The sequence below is a fragment of the Trichosurus vulpecula genome, chromosome 3 (genome assembly GCF_011100635.1).
Source record: "Trichosurus vulpecula isolate mTriVul1 chromosome 3, mTriVul1.pri, whole genome shotgun sequence".
Classification (NCBI taxonomy): Eukaryota; Metazoa; Chordata; class Mammalia; order Diprotodontia; family Phalangeridae; genus Trichosurus; species Trichosurus vulpecula.
Genome location: NC_050575.1, coordinates 204,342,571 through 204,361,343, shown reverse-complemented (window position 1 = coordinate 204,361,343; position 18,773 = coordinate 204,342,571). Strand labels below are relative to the sequence as shown.

The 18,773-nt window shown below is 39.3% G+C and overlaps 1 protein-coding gene across 1 annotated transcript; it reads left to right on the top strand.

Moving 5' to 3' along the window:
- Positions 1 to 15,524: 15,524 nt before the first annotated feature.
- On the top strand, positions 15,525 to 18,455 carry TP53TG5 (TP53 target 5). The gene is made up of 4 exons (XM_036751869.1): positions 15,525 to 15,548; positions 16,012 to 16,083; positions 16,538 to 16,668; positions 18,005 to 18,455. Exons 1-4 carry the CDS (start codon positions 15,525 to 15,527, stop codon positions 18,453 to 18,455), a joined length of 678 nt encoding a protein of 225 aa, XP_036607764.1.
- Positions 18,456 to 18,773: the final 318 nt, after the last annotated feature.

The following is an 18,773-nucleotide window of genomic DNA, read 5'->3' as shown; positions in this document are numbered from 1 at the left end:
TGCAGCTAGGATAAGGTTCTTAACCTGGGGTTCCTAGGATCTGTCAATTTGGATGGGGAAAAAAAATTACATCTTTATTTCATTCAGCTCTAACTGAAAAATATCATTCCCTCTAACTATTTAAAAACATTGTTCTGAGATTGGGTCCGCAGACTTCACCAGATTGCCAAAGGAGTCCATCACACACACACACACACACACACACACACACACACACACACACACACAATTTAAAAACCCTACACTAAAATAACAGATCTGAGACCTTAGAGATAATGTAGTCACAGAACTCCTTTTCAGAGCTAGATTAGAGCTAGAAGGGACTTTTAAAATCATCTGGTCCAACCCTCTCCTTTTACAAATGAGGAAAGTGAAACTCAGAGCAGGGCAGTGACCTTCGCAGTCCTACAGTGAGTTAGAGGAAGAGCCAGATCTGAAGCTTTGGTTTTTAGCCTTCCAGAGTAACATACTAAATATGCTTAGATAACAAATAATATACATATTATAAAATAATAGGGGAATGTCCAAACCAACCATTCTTATTATATCATCTTAGCAAATACTTGTCTATGAAATACTTGTATGTATGTTTTTGCGTGAAATATATATATACATATTACATATGTATATATGTATACATATACACACATATAGTCAGTCAATATGCATTTATCAAGTGCCTACTGTATCCTAGGCACTGTTCAGGGAGTAGGAAGAAAGGCAAAAAGACCATTCTTGCTCTCTAGAAGCTCCAAGTCTAGTGTGTGTGTGTGTGTGTGTGTGTGTGTGTGTGTGTGTGATGCTTGTATAGGAAAAGGGACTAGATCTGTGATTTCATTCCTATAAGGAACTTCCAAGTGAGCAATTTTCCTCTACCAATACGCATCAACCAATACTTTTTTCCCTAGTTTATTTTTTTTGTAAATAGTATTTTATTTTTTCCAATTGCATGTAAAGATAGTTTTCAACATTCATTTTAATAAGATTTTGGTTTCCAAATTTTTCTCCCTCCTTTCCCTCCCCATTCCCCAAGCTGGCAAGCAATCTCATATAGGTTACACATGTGCAATCATGGAAATGTATTTCCACATTAGTCATGTTGTGAAAGAAGAAACAGAACAAAAAGGAAAAGCCACAAAAAAAACCCCCAAAGTGAAAATGATATGCTTCAATCTGCATTCAGACTCCACAGTTCTTTCTCTGGGTGTGGATTACATTTTCCATCATGAGTCTTTTGGAATTGTCTTAAATTCTTGTATTGCCGAGAAGAACTAAGTCAATCATAGTTGATCATTGCACAGTGTTACTATTACTATGTACAATGTTCTCCTGGTTCTGCTCACTTCACTCAGCATCAGCTCATGTAAGTCCTTCCAGGTTTTTCTAAAATCCACCTGCTCATCATTTTTTATAGCACAACAATATTCCATTACATTCATATACCACAACTTATTCAACCATTGCCCAACTAATGGGCCTTCCCTCAATTTCCAATTCTTTGCCACCAGAAAAAGAGCTGCTATATTTTTTGTACATGTAGGTCCTTTCCCCTTTTTTTATGAGCTCTTTGAGATACAGACCTAGTTGTGGTACTGCTAGATCAAAGGGTATGCACAGTTGGATTGCCCTTTGGGCATAGTTCCAAATTGCTCTCAAGAATGGTAGGATCAGTTCCCAACTCCACCAGCAATGCATTAGTGTTCCAATTTTCCCATGTCTCCAACATTTATCATTTTCCTTTTCTGTCATATTAGCCAATTTGATAGGTATGAAGTGGTTTTCTACATATTTGATAAATGAGGTCTTTTTCAGAGATATTTGCTGTAAAAATTGTTTCCCATCTTTCTGCTTCCCTTCTAATCTTGGTTGTATTGGTTTTCTTTATGCAAAAATTTTTTAATTTGGTGTAATCAAAATTATCCATATTGCATTTCATAATGTTCTCTATTTTTTGTTTGGGTATAAATTCTTCCCTTCTCCACAGCTCTGACAGATAAACTACTCCTTGCTCTCCTAATTTACTTGTAGTGTCACTCTTTATGTCTAAATCATGTACCCATTTTGACCTTATCTTGGTATATGGTATGAGATGTTGGTCTATGCCTAGTTTCTGCCACACTATTTTCCAGTTCTCCTAGCAGTTTTTGTTAAATAGTGACTCCCAAATATGTTATATTGCCTACAGTTATTTTATTTTATTTTTTTAAATATTTAATTTATTCGTTTTCAGTTTTCAACATTCATTTCCATAAGTTTTAAATTTTCTCCCCCTCCATCCCCAAGAGGGCATGCAATCCAATATGGGCTCTACACATACATTCCTATTAAACACATTTTTACATTAGCCATGTTGCATAGAAGAATTATAATGAACAGGAGAAACCATGAGAAAGAAAACAAAACAAAATGAAACAAAAGAGAAAAGATCCCGTTTCACTCTGCATCCTGACTCCATAGTTCATTCTCTGGATGTGGATGACATTTTCCATCATGAGTCCTTTGGAAAAGTTTTAGGTCCTTGCATTGCTGAGAAGGGCTAAGTCTATCAAAATCAGTCCTCACACACTGTTGCTGTTACCGTGTCTACAGTTATTTTAAATGAAATTTCTTTTTCTATCTCTTGCTGTTGAGGTTTGTTGGCAATATGTAGAAATGCTGATGATTTATGTGGTTTTATTTTATATTCTGCAACTTTGCTAAAGTTGTTAATTATTTCAAGAAGTTTTTAGTTGATTCTCTAGGATTCTTTAAGTATACCATCATATCATCTGCAAAGAATGATAGTTTTGTCTCCTCATTGACTATTCTAATTCCTTCAATTTCTTTTTCTTCTCATTGCTAACACTAAAATTTCCAATGCAATATTGAATAATAGTGGTGACAATGGGCATCTTTGTTTCACCCCTGACCTTATTAAGAAGGCTTCTAACTTATCCCCATTACAGATAATGCTTGGTGGTGGTTTTAGATAGATACTACTTATCATTTTAAGGAAGGAAATCTCCGTTTATTCCTGTGCTCTCTAGTGTTTTTAATAGAAATGGGTGCTATATTTTGTCAAAAGCTTTTTCTGCTTCTATTGAGATAACCATATAATTTTTGTTGGTTTTCAGATTGATATGGTAAATAATGCCAATAGTTTTCCTAATATGGAACCATCCCTGCAACCCACCTGATCATAGTATATTATCCTGGTAATAAATTGCTGTAATCTCTTTGCAAATATTTTATTTTAAAATTTTGCATCAAAAATTGGGACACTATGCATTGTTAGTGGAGTTGTGAACTGATCCAACCATGCTGGAGAGCAATTTGGAACTATACCCAAAGGGCAACCAAACTATGCATACCCTTTGATCCAGCAATACCACTCCTAGGTCTGTATCCCAAAAAGATCATAAAAAAAGGAAAAAGGACCCACATGTGCAAAAATATTTATAGAATCCTTATTCATGGTGGCAAAATATTGGAAATCAAGAGGATGCCCATCAACTGGAGAATGGCTGAACAAGCTGTGCTATGTGATTGTAATGGAATAGTATTGTTCAATAAGAAGTTATAAATTGGCACGTTTTATAAAAACCTGGAAAAACTTGTACAAACTGATGCAAAGTGAAATCAGCAAAACCAGGAAAATATTGTATACAGTATCAGCAATATCATGTAATGATCAACTATCAATGACTCAGCTCTTCTCAGCAACACAATAATCCAAGACAAGTACAAAGGACTCATGAAGGAAAATGCTATCTATATCCAGATAAAGAACTGATGGATTCAGAATGCAGATCAAAGCATATTTTTTCACTTTATTATTTTTTGTGGTTTTATTTCCTTTTGATCTATTTCTTTTTCCACAACGTGACAAATATGGAAATGTTTTACATGATAGCACATGTATAAACTATATCAAACTGCCTACCATTTTAGGAAGAAAGAAGTGGAGGGAAGGAGGAAGAAAAATTTGGAACTCAAAATCTTGTAAAAATGAATACTAAAAAATTTTCTTAATATCTAATTGGGGAAAAATAAAGTTCTATTTAAGTGTTTAAAAATAAAGTGTTTGCATCAATATTCATTAGGGAAACTGATCTGTAATTTTCTTTGTTTTGACTCTTCCTGGTTTAGGTGTCAGCACCATATCTGTGTCAGAAAAGGGATTTTGGTAGGACTCCTTCTTTGACTATTTTTCCAAATAGTTTCTATTATATTAGAATTAATTGTTCTTTAAATGTTTGGTAGAATCCGGTTGTAGATCCATTCGGCCATAGAAATTTTTTTTCCTTGGGGAGTTCATTGATGGTTTGTTCAATTTCTTTTTCTAAAATGGGCTTATTTAAGTATTTTATTTCCTCTTCTTGTTAATCTGGGCAATTTATATTTTTGTAAATATTCGTTCATTTCATTTAGATTGTCAGATTTGTGGGTATACAGTTGGACAAAATACCTCCTAATTATTGCTTTAATTTCCTCTTCTTTGGTGGTGAATCCACCTTTCTCATTTTTTATATTGGTACTTTGGTTTTCTTCTTTTTAAAATAAAATTATCTATTTTATTGGTTTTTTCATTAAACCAGCTTTTAGTTTTATTTATTAGTTCAATAGTTTTCTTACTTTCTATTTTATTAATCTCTTCTTTGAATTTCAGAATTTCTAATTTTGTATTTAATTGGGGATTTTAATTTGTTCTTTTCCTAGCTTTTTAAATTGCATGCCCTATTCATTGATCTTCTCTTTCTCAATTTTATTCATGTAAGCATTTAGAGATATAAAATTTCTCCTAAATACTGCTTTGGCTACATCCCATAAATTTTGGTATGTTGTCTCATTATTGCCATTCTCTTTGATGAAATTATTAATTGTCTCTATGATTTCTTGTTTGACCCACTCATTCTTTAGAATTAGATTATGTAGTTTCCAAATAATTTTTAATCTATCTTTCTGTGACCCTTTATTACATGTAATTTTTATTGTATTATGATCTGAAGAGGATGCATTTAATATGTCTGCCTTCCTGCATTTGATTGTGAGATTTTTATGTCCTAATACATGGTCAATTTTTGTGTAGGTGCCATGCACCACTGAGAAAAAAGGTATATTCCTTTCTATCCCCATTCAATTTTCCCCAAAGGTCTATCATATCTAACTTTTCTAAAATTCTATTCACCTCCTTAACTTCTTTCCTGTTTATTTGTGGTTAGATTTATCTAGTTCTGAGAGGGGGAGGTTGAGGTCGTCCACTAGTATAGTTTTGCTGTCTATTTCTTCCTATAACTCACTTAATTTCTTCTCTAAGAATTTAGATGCTATACTGTTTGGTGCATTTTTGTTTAGTACTGATATTACTTCATTGTCTATGGTACCTTTTAGCACGCTGTAGTTTCCTTCCTTGTCTCTTTTAATTATATCTATTTTTGCTTTGTCTGAGATCAGGATTGCTACCCCTGCTTTTTATTTTACTTCAGTTGAAGCATAATATATTCTGTTCCAGCCTTTTGCCTTTACTCTGTGTGTGTCTCTCTGCTTCAAATGTGTTTCTTGTAAGCAACATAGTGTATGATTATGGTTTTTAATCCACTCTGCTATCCACATCTGTTTTATGGGAGACTTCATCTCATTCACATTCACAGTTATGATTATTAATTGTGTATTTCCCTCCATGCTATTTTCCCCATTTATACTTTTCTCTCTGTTTCCTTTCACCTTGTTCCTCCTCACCAGTGTTTTGCCTTTGACCACTGCCTCCCTCAAGCTCCACTCCTTTTTATCAGCACCCCTTTTTATTTTTCACTTTCCCTCCTACTTCCCTATAGGGTAAGATAGATTTATTTTCCCACCTGATTATGTATGTTATTCCCTCTTTGAGTCGAATTCAATGAAAGTAGGGTTCAAACAATGTTCACCCCCTCTCTTCCTTCCCTCTACTGTAATAGGTCTTTCATGCCTCTTCATGTGATATAATTTACCCCATTCTACCTCCCCCTTTCCTCTTCTCCCAGTACAATCCTTTTTTCCACCCCTTAATTAATTTTTCTTATCATCATCTCAAAATCAACTTATACTCTGTCTAAGTATACTCCTTCTAACTGGCCTAATATAGATACAGTTCTTAAGTGTCACAAATATGATCTTCTCATGTATGGATATAAACAGTTTAACCTTACTGAATACCACGGTTTTTTTCCTTTCTGTTTACCTTTTTATGCTTCTTTTGAGTCTTGTATTTGAAAATCAAATTTTCTGTTCAGCTCTGGTCTTTTCATTAGGAAGGTTTGGAAGTCCCCTATTTCACTGTCCATCTCCTCCTCTGAAAGATTATGCTCGGTTTTGCTGGGTAGTTGATTCTTGGTTGTAATCCAAGCTCCTTTGCGTTCTGGAATACCATATACCAAGACCTCTGATCCTTTAATGTAGAAACTGCTAAATCCTGTGTAATCCTGACTGTGTCTCCTTGATATTTGAATTGTTTCTTTCTGGCTGCTTGCAGTATCTTCTCCTGGACCTGATAGTTCTGGAATTTGCTACAATATTCCTTAGAGTTTTCATTCTGGGATCTCTTTCAGGAGGTGATTGGTGGATTCTTTCAATGACTATTTTACCCTCTGGTTCTAGAACATCAAGGCAATTTTCCTTGATAATTTCTTGAAAGATGCCATCCAGACTTTTTTTTTTTAAATCAGGGCTTTCAGGTAGTTCAATAATTCTTAAATTCTCTCTCTTGGATCTATTTTTCAGTTCAGTTGTTTTTCCAATGAGGTAATTTACAGTTTCTCTTATTTTTTCATTCTTTTGATTTTGTTTGATTCTTGATGTCTGATAGAGTCACTAGCTTCCACTTGCCCAATCCTAATTTTTAAGGAATTATTTTCTTCACTTAATTTTTGTACTTCCTTTTCCATTTGACCAATTCTACTTTTAAAGTTGTTTTCTTCAGTGGGCTTTCTTTTTCCATTTGGCCAGTTCTATTTTTTGAGCTGTTGTTTTCTTTTTAAAAATGTAATTAATTTATTTTTAGTTTTCAACATTCATTTCCACAAGATTGTGAGTTCCAAATTTTCTCCCCATCTCTCCCCTACCTCCCACCCCAAGATGGCATGCATTCTGTTTACCCCTTCCCCCATTCTGCCCTCACTTCTATCACCCACCCCACCCTTATCCCTTTCCCCCTTTCTTTCTTGTAGGGCAAGATAGATTTCTATAACCCACTGAAGGAGTTGTTTTCTCCAGACAATTTTTGTGCTTCCTTTTCTAAGCTGTTGACTCTTTTTTCATAATTTTTTTTGCATAACTCATTTCTTTTCCCAATTTTTAGTCTACCTCTCTTACTTGATTTTTTAAATCCTTTTTGAGCTCTTCCAAGAGGACTTTTTGGGCTTGAGATCAATTCATATTCCCCTTTGAGGCTTTGCATGTAGACATTTTGACATTGTTGTCCTCTTCTGAGTTTATGTTTTGATGTTCTTTGTTGCCATAGTAGCTTTCTATGGTCAGGGCTCTTTTTTGTTTTTTGCTCATTTTTAAAAGTTGAGTTCTGCTTCTGGGGTATAGTGGGCCCTGTCCCAAACTTCTTGCACTGGGGGCCAGGGGTCTGGTCACTGGATTTCTGTACTGGGGCTTCCGGGGCTGGAGACTTGCCCAATGTGCTAAGGTGGCATGGCCTAGTCACACCTGTTGTGCCCTGGGTTCTGTGGCTGGCAATTTTTTGTGCTGGGGCTGGAGGCCTCACAGCTAGCCTCCTGTACAACTGGCCTGCTGAGCCCAGACCAAGGGGCCTTGGTTGTTGATCTGTACTGTGGCCAAGAGCCTCCCACTGGCTCCCACTGGATACCACCTCGCTAGGCTGCACTCTCCTTTTACCCAAGGGAGACAGACCTTTCCTGAAGTCCTTCTAAGTTATCTTGGGCTGGAAAACTGTTTACTCCATCTTCTTGTGGATTCTTTTGCTCCAGAATTCTTTTAGAGGCTTGATTTAATGTTGTTTCTGAGGGAAACTGAGGAGAGCTTGGGCAACTTCCTGGCTTCTCTCCACCATCTTGGCTCTGCCCCCCTCCCCCCTTCCAATACTTTTTCTTTAACTTTATCTCTCAAAGCATTGAGAAATTAGGAGACTTCCCCAGGGTCTCAAAACCTACATATGTCAGGGACAGAACTTGAGCTCATATCTTTCTGACTCCAATGTCAGCTCTCTATCCGCTACATCACACTGCACATAGTCTTTCATATTTTATGTACGTGTAATACACATATGTAAGTATGGGCCTCAATTGAATCAATGACCCCATCACACTTGAAGTAACTAATGCAACTAACTAAAGTAACTAATACATGCTCTATACCCTGATAACTTTATCGATCAATCAAAGACATTAAAATAGGTGCAGAAAAGTTCTTAATTCATTTTGGAAAGAGTGAAATGAAATGCTACACATGAAATGTATTGATATTGTTTGAAGAGACTCAATCATACCCTGTAGGGCTTTTAACAAGTTAGTTCAGAACCTGGCATTCTAGTGGCAGGCCAGACTAGTGGTGGAAGTGGTTTCAGCTAAGTCCCTGAGAGGAAATTGCTTGAGGAGAGGAGTGGGAAGAAGAAGATAGCCTATTGACCCTCTTGACCAGAGGTTGACCCTCTAAAACACAAAAGGTCAGAAGATTTTGGACTTCCATGAGTGTCCTAGCAGTATCCCTAGAATAGCAGTGGATGATGACAGTATCTACATTGGAAGAAGAGGACAACCAAGTATATACAATGAAGAAAGGTAGCTTCAAGGAGCAGAAGAATGTTAACTCATATCCAAGGACAACTTCATGGGGATTCCACAAATGGAAGTAAGGGACTGCCAGCAACCAGGAACCATGAGTTACCCCTTTGCTACACGTGTTCTCTAAGCTAGAGCCCACTTTCCCCTGGATTCTATATGTCTATATGTTCTTTCGGGAGAGCATCCCCTCAAATAAAGGTAGGTGCTGGAGGGGAACGTTTGTATCAACTGTTCTTACTCTACTACCTCGGTAAATATCTGTTTGTAAATGCTAATTAAATCTAGCTGGCTAATTGATATCAAATGATACACAGTAGGGGGCACACAAGTGGGGTTTTTTGAGCAACAGTACTACAAAATGCCTCAGAACCCTAGTTAACCCTAGAACCCCTGGCTACTTAGTCAATTGCGCTGTGGAGATATGACTTAGTAGTATGAATAGGGATTGGGATAGTAAGCCCAGAACATGTGCTATACATACATACATATGTATGTATGTATATACATATATAAGTACACTCTCAAGGTCTTTCTGAGGAACTTTGGAGTCGATTATAAGACACAGAAGACACTGGCACATGATGGCCCAGCATAGCATGCCCATATCAAAGAAGGCACTGTACTCTATGGGCAAAGTAGAATTGCAGGGGCTCAAAAGAAATTTGAGATGCAAAAATTTAGAGACACCTCCACTCCAACTGTTCATATGAACTATTTGTGCTTGACCTGTGGTAGAGCCTTCTAAGCTCATATTGGCCTGATCAGCCAGTCAGACACACTATACCTTGGCCCCAATATAGTGATATCACTTTGGTCCTCTTTCAAAATAAAGGACAACAACCAATAATATGTATGTACATGTATATGATGTATATGTAGATGTGTGTGTATGTATGCATGCGTGCATGTATAAGACAAACAGGCAGGCAAAGTGGATAAAGGACCAGTCTTGGAGTCAAGAAGTCCCACATCTTTCCAGAGTTCAAGTGGTGCCTCTGATGCAGACCAGCTATGTGACAACACCCAAGTAAATTAACCTGAGATTTAGAGATGTGTTGCTGATTTGCATTGGAGAAGAGAGTTTCTATATGAGGTGTTCCCCACACCTATGAAATCATAAGTCCAGACAAAAAAAAAAGACTATTGATGATGAAGCAACCTGGCAGAGTAGATAGAACATCAGACTAGGAGTCACTTTGTTACCCTTACATATGGGTACTCTGTCCAAAGGAATACAAATTTTTATCACTTTTACTTCACAAGGGATCTTGGAGTTTGGGGACTAGATTTTTCCCCCTATTTATTTATTCTATCAGCGGTTTTAGTTTTAGGTTTGGTTTTTTTTTAAATAGGGACAATCAACTCTTTTGTCTCCTGTAGGTTTCATTTGTGATTTCCTGAAACGTAGCTCTGAAATACCAGGCTTTGATAAAGCCCACTATGATTCCAATGGAGTTACTTGACTATGCCTTTAAACCCAAATCATTCCGGCTTTCACTGATTGACCAATAATAGGTCCCAAGCCAAACCTCACTTGTTCATTGTTTGGGTTTTAATGGCTCAGATTGAGTGTAGATAGCAATTGCTTCTATTCCAGCCAGAAATTCTGAGGGTCTTCCCTACCCAGACTGATTCTTTTCTGAAGGCAAACTAGGCTATATTTTGCCTCAATTCTTACCTAGCCTTCAACTACTGAATGGGCATTGCCTCAGACAAACTGAGACCTGGGAAAGACCTCAGCTTAAAAAAAAGGCCAAGGTCTCCCTCTGCATCCAGGGCTATAGGCAGTCATCTTGACCTATGTCTTGCCACTGGATGCCAATGACTGAAGGAGAGAGTAAGGCTGATGACTCTGCACAGCACTTCCTCACTTAAATCCAATTCACTTGCAAGTCAAGACATCACCCTGCTGAAGTCATTGGTCCTCTTTGAGAATGAAGGACGTACAACAAGAAGAAGTAGTCGCTCTGACCTGTGGCTCCAAGAAGCTATAGCATGGGCAGTGGCCACACCCCTGTAAAAGTGTCTTGGCAAATGGGCTAAACCAATCTGAGGGTTACAAACAGGCCTCAAACCCATTGGTGAGTTAGGCAGATATCTACCCCAAGCACGTGAAGACTTTCCCCAGTGGAATGGGCAGATGAGAACAATTTGCTCCAACAGTCATGAAGGTGGCTTCATGAAGCAGGAGCTGTGGAGAATTTAGAGCTTGGATTACCCTGATGCCAAGGTAATCCCCTGCATCCGGGGCCATCCCCAGTCATCTTGACTTTTGTCTTACCACTGGACTTTGATAACTCTGGAAGAGAGAGTGAGGCTGACCACTTTGTGCAACTCTGCTTTGCTTAAATCCAATTGGCTCACAAGTCAAGATGTCACCATCTTTGAGAATGAAGGACAACATAAGCAAGGGATCATGAGCAAGTCATTTAATCTGTGTGTGCCTCAAGCAACTCTCTAGGATTTAAGACCTACATTTTATATGTATGTATGTGTGTGTGTGTGTGTGTGTGTGTGTGTGTGTTTATGTTTGTTGAGATCTGCATTGGTGTATAGAGCTCCTATCTCTTAACAATTTTTCCCTTCTGAAATACACAGTAATCATAACCATGAAAAAAAAACGACAGCAAATATCTCTGATAAAGACCTCATTTCTCAAATATATAGAAAACTGAGTTAAATTTATAAAAAAGGAGAACATCTCCCAATTGATAAATAAGAACAGGCAGTTTTCAGACAAAGTAATCAAACCAATCTATAGTCATATGAAAAACAATGCTCTAAATCACTATTAGAGAAATGCAAATTAAAACAACTCTGAGCTACCGACCCACACCTATCAAATTGGCCTCTATGACAGAAAAGGAAAATGACAAATGTTGGAGGAGATATTAGAAAATTGAGACATAGGGCAGCTAGGTGGCATAGTGAGTAGAGCACCTGCCCTGGAGTCAGGAGGACCTGAGTTCAAATCCGGCCTCAGACACTTGACACACTTACTAGCTGTGTGACCTTGGGCAAGTCACTTAACCCCAATTGCCCTGTCTTCTCCCCTCCAAAAAAAGAAAAGAAAGAAAGAAAATTGAGACACTAATGCACTGTTGGTGGAGCTATAAACTGAGTCAGCCATTCTTTTAGAACAATTGGGAACTATGCCCAAATGGCTACAAAACCATGCATACCCTTTGACTGAGCAATACCACTACTAGGTCTGTATCCCAAAAAGATTTTTTAAAAAAGGAAAAGGACCCATATATGCAAAAATATGTATAGCAGCTCTTTTAGTGGTAGCAATTAAGGGGATGCCCATCAACCTGAGAATGGCTGACAAGTTGTGCTATAAAAAATGATAAGCAGGATGCTGTCAGAAAAAAAAAAACAGAAAGACTTACATGAACTGAGTAGAACCAGGAGAACACTGCACACAATAACAGCAATATTGTACAATGATCCACTGTGAATGACTTAGCTATTCTCAGAAATACAATGATCCAAGACAATTCCTAAGTATTTATGATGAAAAATGCTATTCATCTCCAAAGGAAGAACTGTTGGAGTCAATGCAGATTGAATCATGCCTTTTTTAAAACTTCCTTTTTTATTCTTTTTCTTTTGTCTGTGTTTTCTTTTACAACATAACTAATATGGAAATGTGTTTTGTGTGACTGCACATGTATAATCTATGTCAAGTTGCTTGCCTTCTCAGTGAGGTGGAAAGAAGGGAGAGAGGGACAAAATTTAGAACTCAAAGGTTTAAGAAAGGAATGTTTAAAGTTGTTTTACATATAATTGGGGGTAAAATAAAATATTTTTAAAATAATTTCCCCTCTAAAAAAGATTTTTCCCATCTGATGTTCCTGGGATTATAATTATTTCCTTGTGATCTGGAGAGTTGTGAGGCTGTGGATCCACTCCCTCCCCCTAATAAATTGGCCTGTCTTGAAGACTCATTTTGAAATAGATCTTGACCACTGAGGTGGTAGAAGGAGAAAAATAGCTGAACTATAAGTTCCCTGAAAGGGGAGAGAAGCAAGCGAAAAGAATATAGCTGGTCAGCCAAGATTAAACAGATGGAGAAATTGGGGGAAAGAAAGGAGATAATTGTGTTAAGGATAACAAGCAAGCAACATTTATTAAGCAGCTACTGTGTGTGAGAAACGGTGTTAGGTACCACGGGGGATACAAATACGAAGAATGAAACAATTCCTATATTCAAAGAGCTTACATTCTTATCGGACAAGTAGGGAGAAACACTTAGACATGTACATTACACCTTGAAAGGATCTTTAAAAATGGGTCAAAACTAGAAGGACCTTGGAAACTATCCAGTCCTCATTTCACACGTAGAAAAAGCTAAGGCTCAGAAAGAGGCAGTCCATAGTTTTCCATACCCACTAAGTACCACAAAGAGGACTCAAACTCAGGCTGACCTTTTGATTCCAAAACCAAGGACCTTTCTTTTACACCATGAACATGGAATTAAAAGACCTAGGTTCAAATCCTGGCTTTGCCATTTACCAGCTGTGAAAATTTGGGAACTCATTTCTCCTTTCAGGGCCTCAGTTTCTTCCTCTGTAAAATAAGGAGTCGAACAAAGTGATTTCTGAAGGTCTTTCCAATGTAACCCTTGGCTCATAAGGGCAAGTCGTATAGGACTCTCTCCTCATTGGTGGAAATTGATAACTCATTGTCTGAGGGAAGGGTTAAATTGGTGAGACTGGGAGAAAGGAGATAACCAGGCACTTCTGGCTCCTAGAGAGAAGATGAGTGATTCCAACTTCTCTTCAGATTCATGAAGAGAAAAGGACTCTAGGGAAAAGCTACCATCATATCCCTATCCCCAGCTTGCTGTACTAGACACTTTAGGGAATTCCCCCATTGAGTGAGATCTGAGACTCTCTCTTGATTGAACTGATTTATCTCACACTCGAAGGCAGAGATCATTCAATTTGTATTGTCTGGTACATATGTTTATATGTAAACTCTCTCCGATTTCTGTTTTGCTATCAACTTGGATAAATGGGTTTCTTAGCTGTTTGCTCTCTGTGTTCACTGTGGAACTGGCATCTGGCTGGAAAGGGATTAAGCTTCAGATATATAGCTTGGGCCACTCCTTCCCCATTAAGGAACAGAAATCAGGAGTTTAGCTTCAACTTAAAAATTACTTTTCCTAGACTAATAATATTTAATGGAGCAGATAGATTTAACTCTAGCCTGGTACCCCCATTTTCTGAGAAGAGCAGACTGGCTAGCTTCTGTCCCCAACCTCCTGCTTCACTTCCTGGCAGGAACCAAAGTCTCCCTTGGAGAAGGATGGGGGGAAGAGACCCTAAAGATGTCTATTTTGTCCACTTTGAACCACATTTAGATAGACTCATGTGGACATACATAATCTACATGGGCCAGACAAAACATAGTCCCACCACACTACTTACACTAACATTCTATGTTCTATAGTCTAGCTTTGACATTTGGTCATTGTCTTATTCTGTGAATCAAGTGGGTTATAGCAAGGGATACTGTAGTGTCGTGGGAAAAGCAGTGAACTTAGATGTACTCGTGCCACTTATTACCTTTATGACCTCACCTTCTCAAGCCTCCATTTTCCACATCTACAAAGTGGGAAAGAAGCATTTTTGCACTGCATACTTCACAAGAATCATAAAGCATCAATGAATTTAGAGCTAGAATCAACCTTTCAGATCATAGAGTCAAATTCCTTCATTTTACATATGAAGAAGCTGAAGCCTAGATAGGACAAGAGATTTGCCTAAGGCCACAGAAGTAGTAATTAATGGAACCAAGACCTGAAACCAAGTCCTTTGACTTCAAATCCAGTGGTCTTTTCTAAGCTTCCTTTGTAAGGATTGAACCAGATAAATGGAGGATCCCACTATAAATTTTTATCTCCTGATCTTACTGGCTAAGTGACCTTGGGCCATTCCCCCTCTGCAAGCCTCAGCTTCCTCACCTGTAAAATGAGGATAATAATTTTTTTACTACCTGCTTCATAGGATTATTGTGAGGAAGCACTTTGTAAACTCTAACTAGCTATAGACATTTGAGCTATTATTATGTTATTATTATAAAAATTATATTATTATAAAAACTATATTATATATAGAATTATATTATAAAAACTATAATTATAATATAGAAGATATTTTTAAATAAAATATGAACTATTATTATTAGACCCCTAAGGGACAAAGGGTTTTGTTGTTGTTGTTTGTTTGTTTGTTTGAGGTGAGATTGGGAGAAAGGAGATAACCAGGCACTTCTGGCTTCTAGAGAGAAGATGAATGATTCCAACCGCTCTTCAGGTTCATGAAGAGAGAAAGACTCTAGGGAAAAGCTCATGAACTCAGCAACTCATGAAACCATCTGTGAAAGTTTGGAATGGGTTTAATCTGAATCACTGTAGAAAGAAGTGAACCACCATAGAAAGCCCAGATGTTTCGAAGTTTCAAAATAAGTATTTTCCCATTAGAAGAAATGCTGGATTTCACTTCCCAACCTTAACCTGTCAGCCCCCAAAGGCAGGGCCTCCCACCTGCCAAGTATGATACCACCAGGGGTACATTTCTGGCATCACAAGATTCCATGAGGTCACAGCACACTTATCTATGTCACAACCCACCAGCCACAGCAAGTCATTAACCTCCTCTACAGAGAGGGGAGCAGGCCTATCTTGGCACCAAACCTACCCCATCAGACACTACTTGCTCTCCAACAAGAATTAGCCCTTCGGTGAAACGGAAAATGAAAACCAGGCCTGTTCCCAAGGTTGGGTACCACCATGCAGGCCACAAGAGGCCACCAGTCCCCAAGAGATCAGGGCTCAGCAGGGACCAGAACAAGGCCATGGGGAGTACTCAGAAAAGTAGTGGGGAAAATACTGAATTTGGAGTTAGGAGACCTCGGTTTGGATCTTGGCTGTGCAAGTTCCAAGCTTTGTAACCTTCTGAAAGTCATTTCAACTCTTAAGGACACTTGTTCCCTAAACGGAAATATGAGATAATGGTTCTAGATGAGCTCTTAATCTTCCTTTTAGCCCTAAATCCTATGAGCCTAGAAAACACAGTACAGGGATCTGCCATATACCTCCCATTGAACCCAAGCTGGGCTCTGAACTGTCACCCCATCTTACCAGAAGTCATCAAGGGCTACTGAATGTAAGAGCCCAGGCAATGCAATACATAAAAATTCCTCTCCCTATAACACCTCCCCAAAACTTCTCTTTCCCCAGGTCCAAAGTATGGAGCAGTGGAAAAGGAGGTCCAGACCTGGCAAGGAGGCTGAGCTAAACCAGCTGAGGACGGTAAGAGACACACACCCCACCTCTTTACATGAGGTCCTTAACCTTTGAACTGATTTCCTACCATAGAGATTTTCAAGCCAACAGCCTCCAGATCGTCTCATATTGTGGGACCTAGAACTTGAAAGGAACCATAGAGGAATCTAGTTCAACCCTCTCATTTCGTAGAGGAAAAAATTGAGCTCTAAAGAGAGAAAATGCCTTATTTAAGGTCCCAGAGTTCCTGTCAGTCACAAGTTGGACACAGATCTCTTGATTCCAAATCCAGGGTTGTTTCCACTATATGATGCTGCTGCTATCTTCTCATGCTGTTTTAAACCAGAGGCTGAGCTGGCTTGAGGGATCCTCAAGATCTAAATGATTGAGGCTAGCATGGAAAGGGGAGAGGCAGAGTATAGGGAAAGGTCGAAGAAAGCTCATGGCTGTCTCTCCTAATTCTTTCTGTCCTCCTGTGTAGGTGATGAAGAACCTGTCACTCCTGAAGCTGTTGAAGAAGTCAAATGCCCGTGTCATAAGTCTCCACAGTCTGGCGAAGTCCTGCTGGAAGCTGCTATTTCAAGTGCCCCAGATACTGCGTGTTTCCTCCAGGTGATCAAGGCTCTCACTGGGCCCAGGAAATTTAGTGCATGGAACATGTCTGCTTGCCTGCTGAGGGCTACACTGCCAATGCTCCCAATTCTGGGTAGCTCTAGTACTCTGGACAGTCCCAGGGCATGAGGGTAGTGTAGAGAGAGGTAGAAGACAGCCAGCTCTATTCCTGCTTCCAAGTTGGCATCTTTCCTCTGGAGAAAGGAAGCCTGGGGAATTCCTTTGCGTACTTGCATCTTAGGTCTGGAACCAGCTTGAGCTGAACTTACAGCAGAATGGGGTTAGGGTAAAGAATGCTGGTCTTTATCAGAGGACCTGGGCTTTGAACCCTGGTTCTTGCAACTTACCTTGAGCAAATCTCTCATCCTCTCTGGGCTGAACTCTCAGTTCCTTTGTCTATAAAATGGGAAGAGTGGGGTGAAATTGGACTAGTTGGCTTTCAAGGTTCCTTCCAGCTTTAACTATATAATTCTATGGCCTTGAGCAAGTCTCAGCCTCTCTGCTGTTATACTCAGTAGAGAGTGTCTAGGGCATTTTCTTACTGTAGAACCTAGGGCCCTCCTCACCACCCCTACACACATCTTATTGAATGCACCTCTTCACCTCTTTTCACTCATTCATTTAATAATATCTGCTGCTGCTCGCAGAGGACAAACAGACAACTAAAATGCTGCTGCCCCCCACCTGAATCTAGGCCTATTGGAGGGAACAGCCTATTGCAGTCATCTTTTTGACAGAAACTGTCCTGAGATTTAAAAGCTTCAGTGATTTGCTTCAAGGGATTTCTCTCTCTCCACTCATTTCCCCATCTCCCTTCTTCCCTTGGGTATCATGAAACTGAAATTCAGAGGTAGGAGGGAACTTTACAACACAGGATGTTGGAGCAAAAAGGATTTTAGAACATGGTATATTGTGGCTAGAAGAGACATGAGGAACCACTTGGTCCAAGCCCTGCATTTTACAAAGGAGGAAACTTCAGTGCTTTGCCCAAGGTTTAACATTAAATGAGTGGTAGAGGCAGGATTCTAACCCAGGTCTCCTGAATCTCCCCTACACCAATCTCCTTTTCACCCCTCTCCCATCTCATTCTACTGGCACAAGTCTTTGCTTCTGATGACAGGAGTATCCGGATGACATTGTTCTCTACTTTGGGTCTGGGCTGTGGTTGAGCCACCCCCTCTCCCTCCCAAAGGCAGATTTGATTAAGGTTGGGGGTGGGGGAGAAGGGGGAGGAAAGAGGAAGAGTGTAGCAGTAAGGATAACTGGATCTGATCTACTCTGGGGCTTGGGTGTCTGTTGTATTCACCACCCTCTACCCTTTACACTACCATTCTAGGACCAGTAGTGGTACTTCCTCCCAACTAATGGAAATGGACAGAGCCCCCATAGAGATTGGAGACCTGGTAGCAAAGAGTGCAAAAGTAGAGAAGGCAAAGGCAAAGGCAAAGGCAAAGGCAAAGGTGGAGAAGGCAAAGAGAGAGACCAAGAAGAAGACAAGGACTAAGAATCAATGCTGCTCCTTCTCCATCTCTTCTTCCTACTCCAAGGCCAAAGCCACCAAGACTTCCCACTTCATTGTCTTGAAGACTTTCCCAAAATCCTACAAAGCAACCCCCCAGAACTTTAGCAAACCTTGCACATGGTTCGAGGGCCTGCCCAAACGCATCCATATACCAGCCCCCAGAACACTCTGTCGGCCTTCTGCACTTCGCTGGGTAAAGCGCTGCTGTACTCGGTTCTGCTCTGCATCCTTGGAGCTGCCAAGGGCTTACCCCTACAAAGCATGATTCAGGCTGCTGCCTGGGTCCAATGTCTTAGACTCTGGCTCTCCGTGTGTTTATTGGTGGTAGGTTGGGGGTTGGGATGGGAGGCAAAGGTTAAAATCATAGAGCCAGACAGTACCCTCCCCCTAAGTATCTTAGATATTATCTCACTGTCACAGATGAGGACATTAAGAGAGGAAATGACTTGACCACAGCTAACAGGCATTGGAGCTGGGACTGGTACCTAAGCTTCCTAACTACAAATACAGTGATATATTAAACTGATAACAATAATCTAGGAGATGTTAGAATGGCATATTGCAGACAGAACTGTCCAGGTCA

What these genes read in the sequence shown, in the direction of transcription:
- TP53TG5 (XM_036751869.1), top strand. Translation starts at nt 15,525, where the DNA reads ATGAAAACCAGGCCTGTTCCCAAG. An exon ending in AGCTAAACCAGCTGAGGACG is followed by an intron (nt 16,084 to 16,537) that starts GTAAGAGACACA and finishes CCTCCTGTGTAG; the next exon opens with GTGATGAAGAACCTGTCACT. An exon ending in ATACTGCGTGTTTCCTCCAG is followed by an intron (nt 16,669 to 18,004) that starts GTGATCAAGGCT and finishes CTACCATTCTAG; the next exon opens with GACCAGTAGTGGTACTTCCT.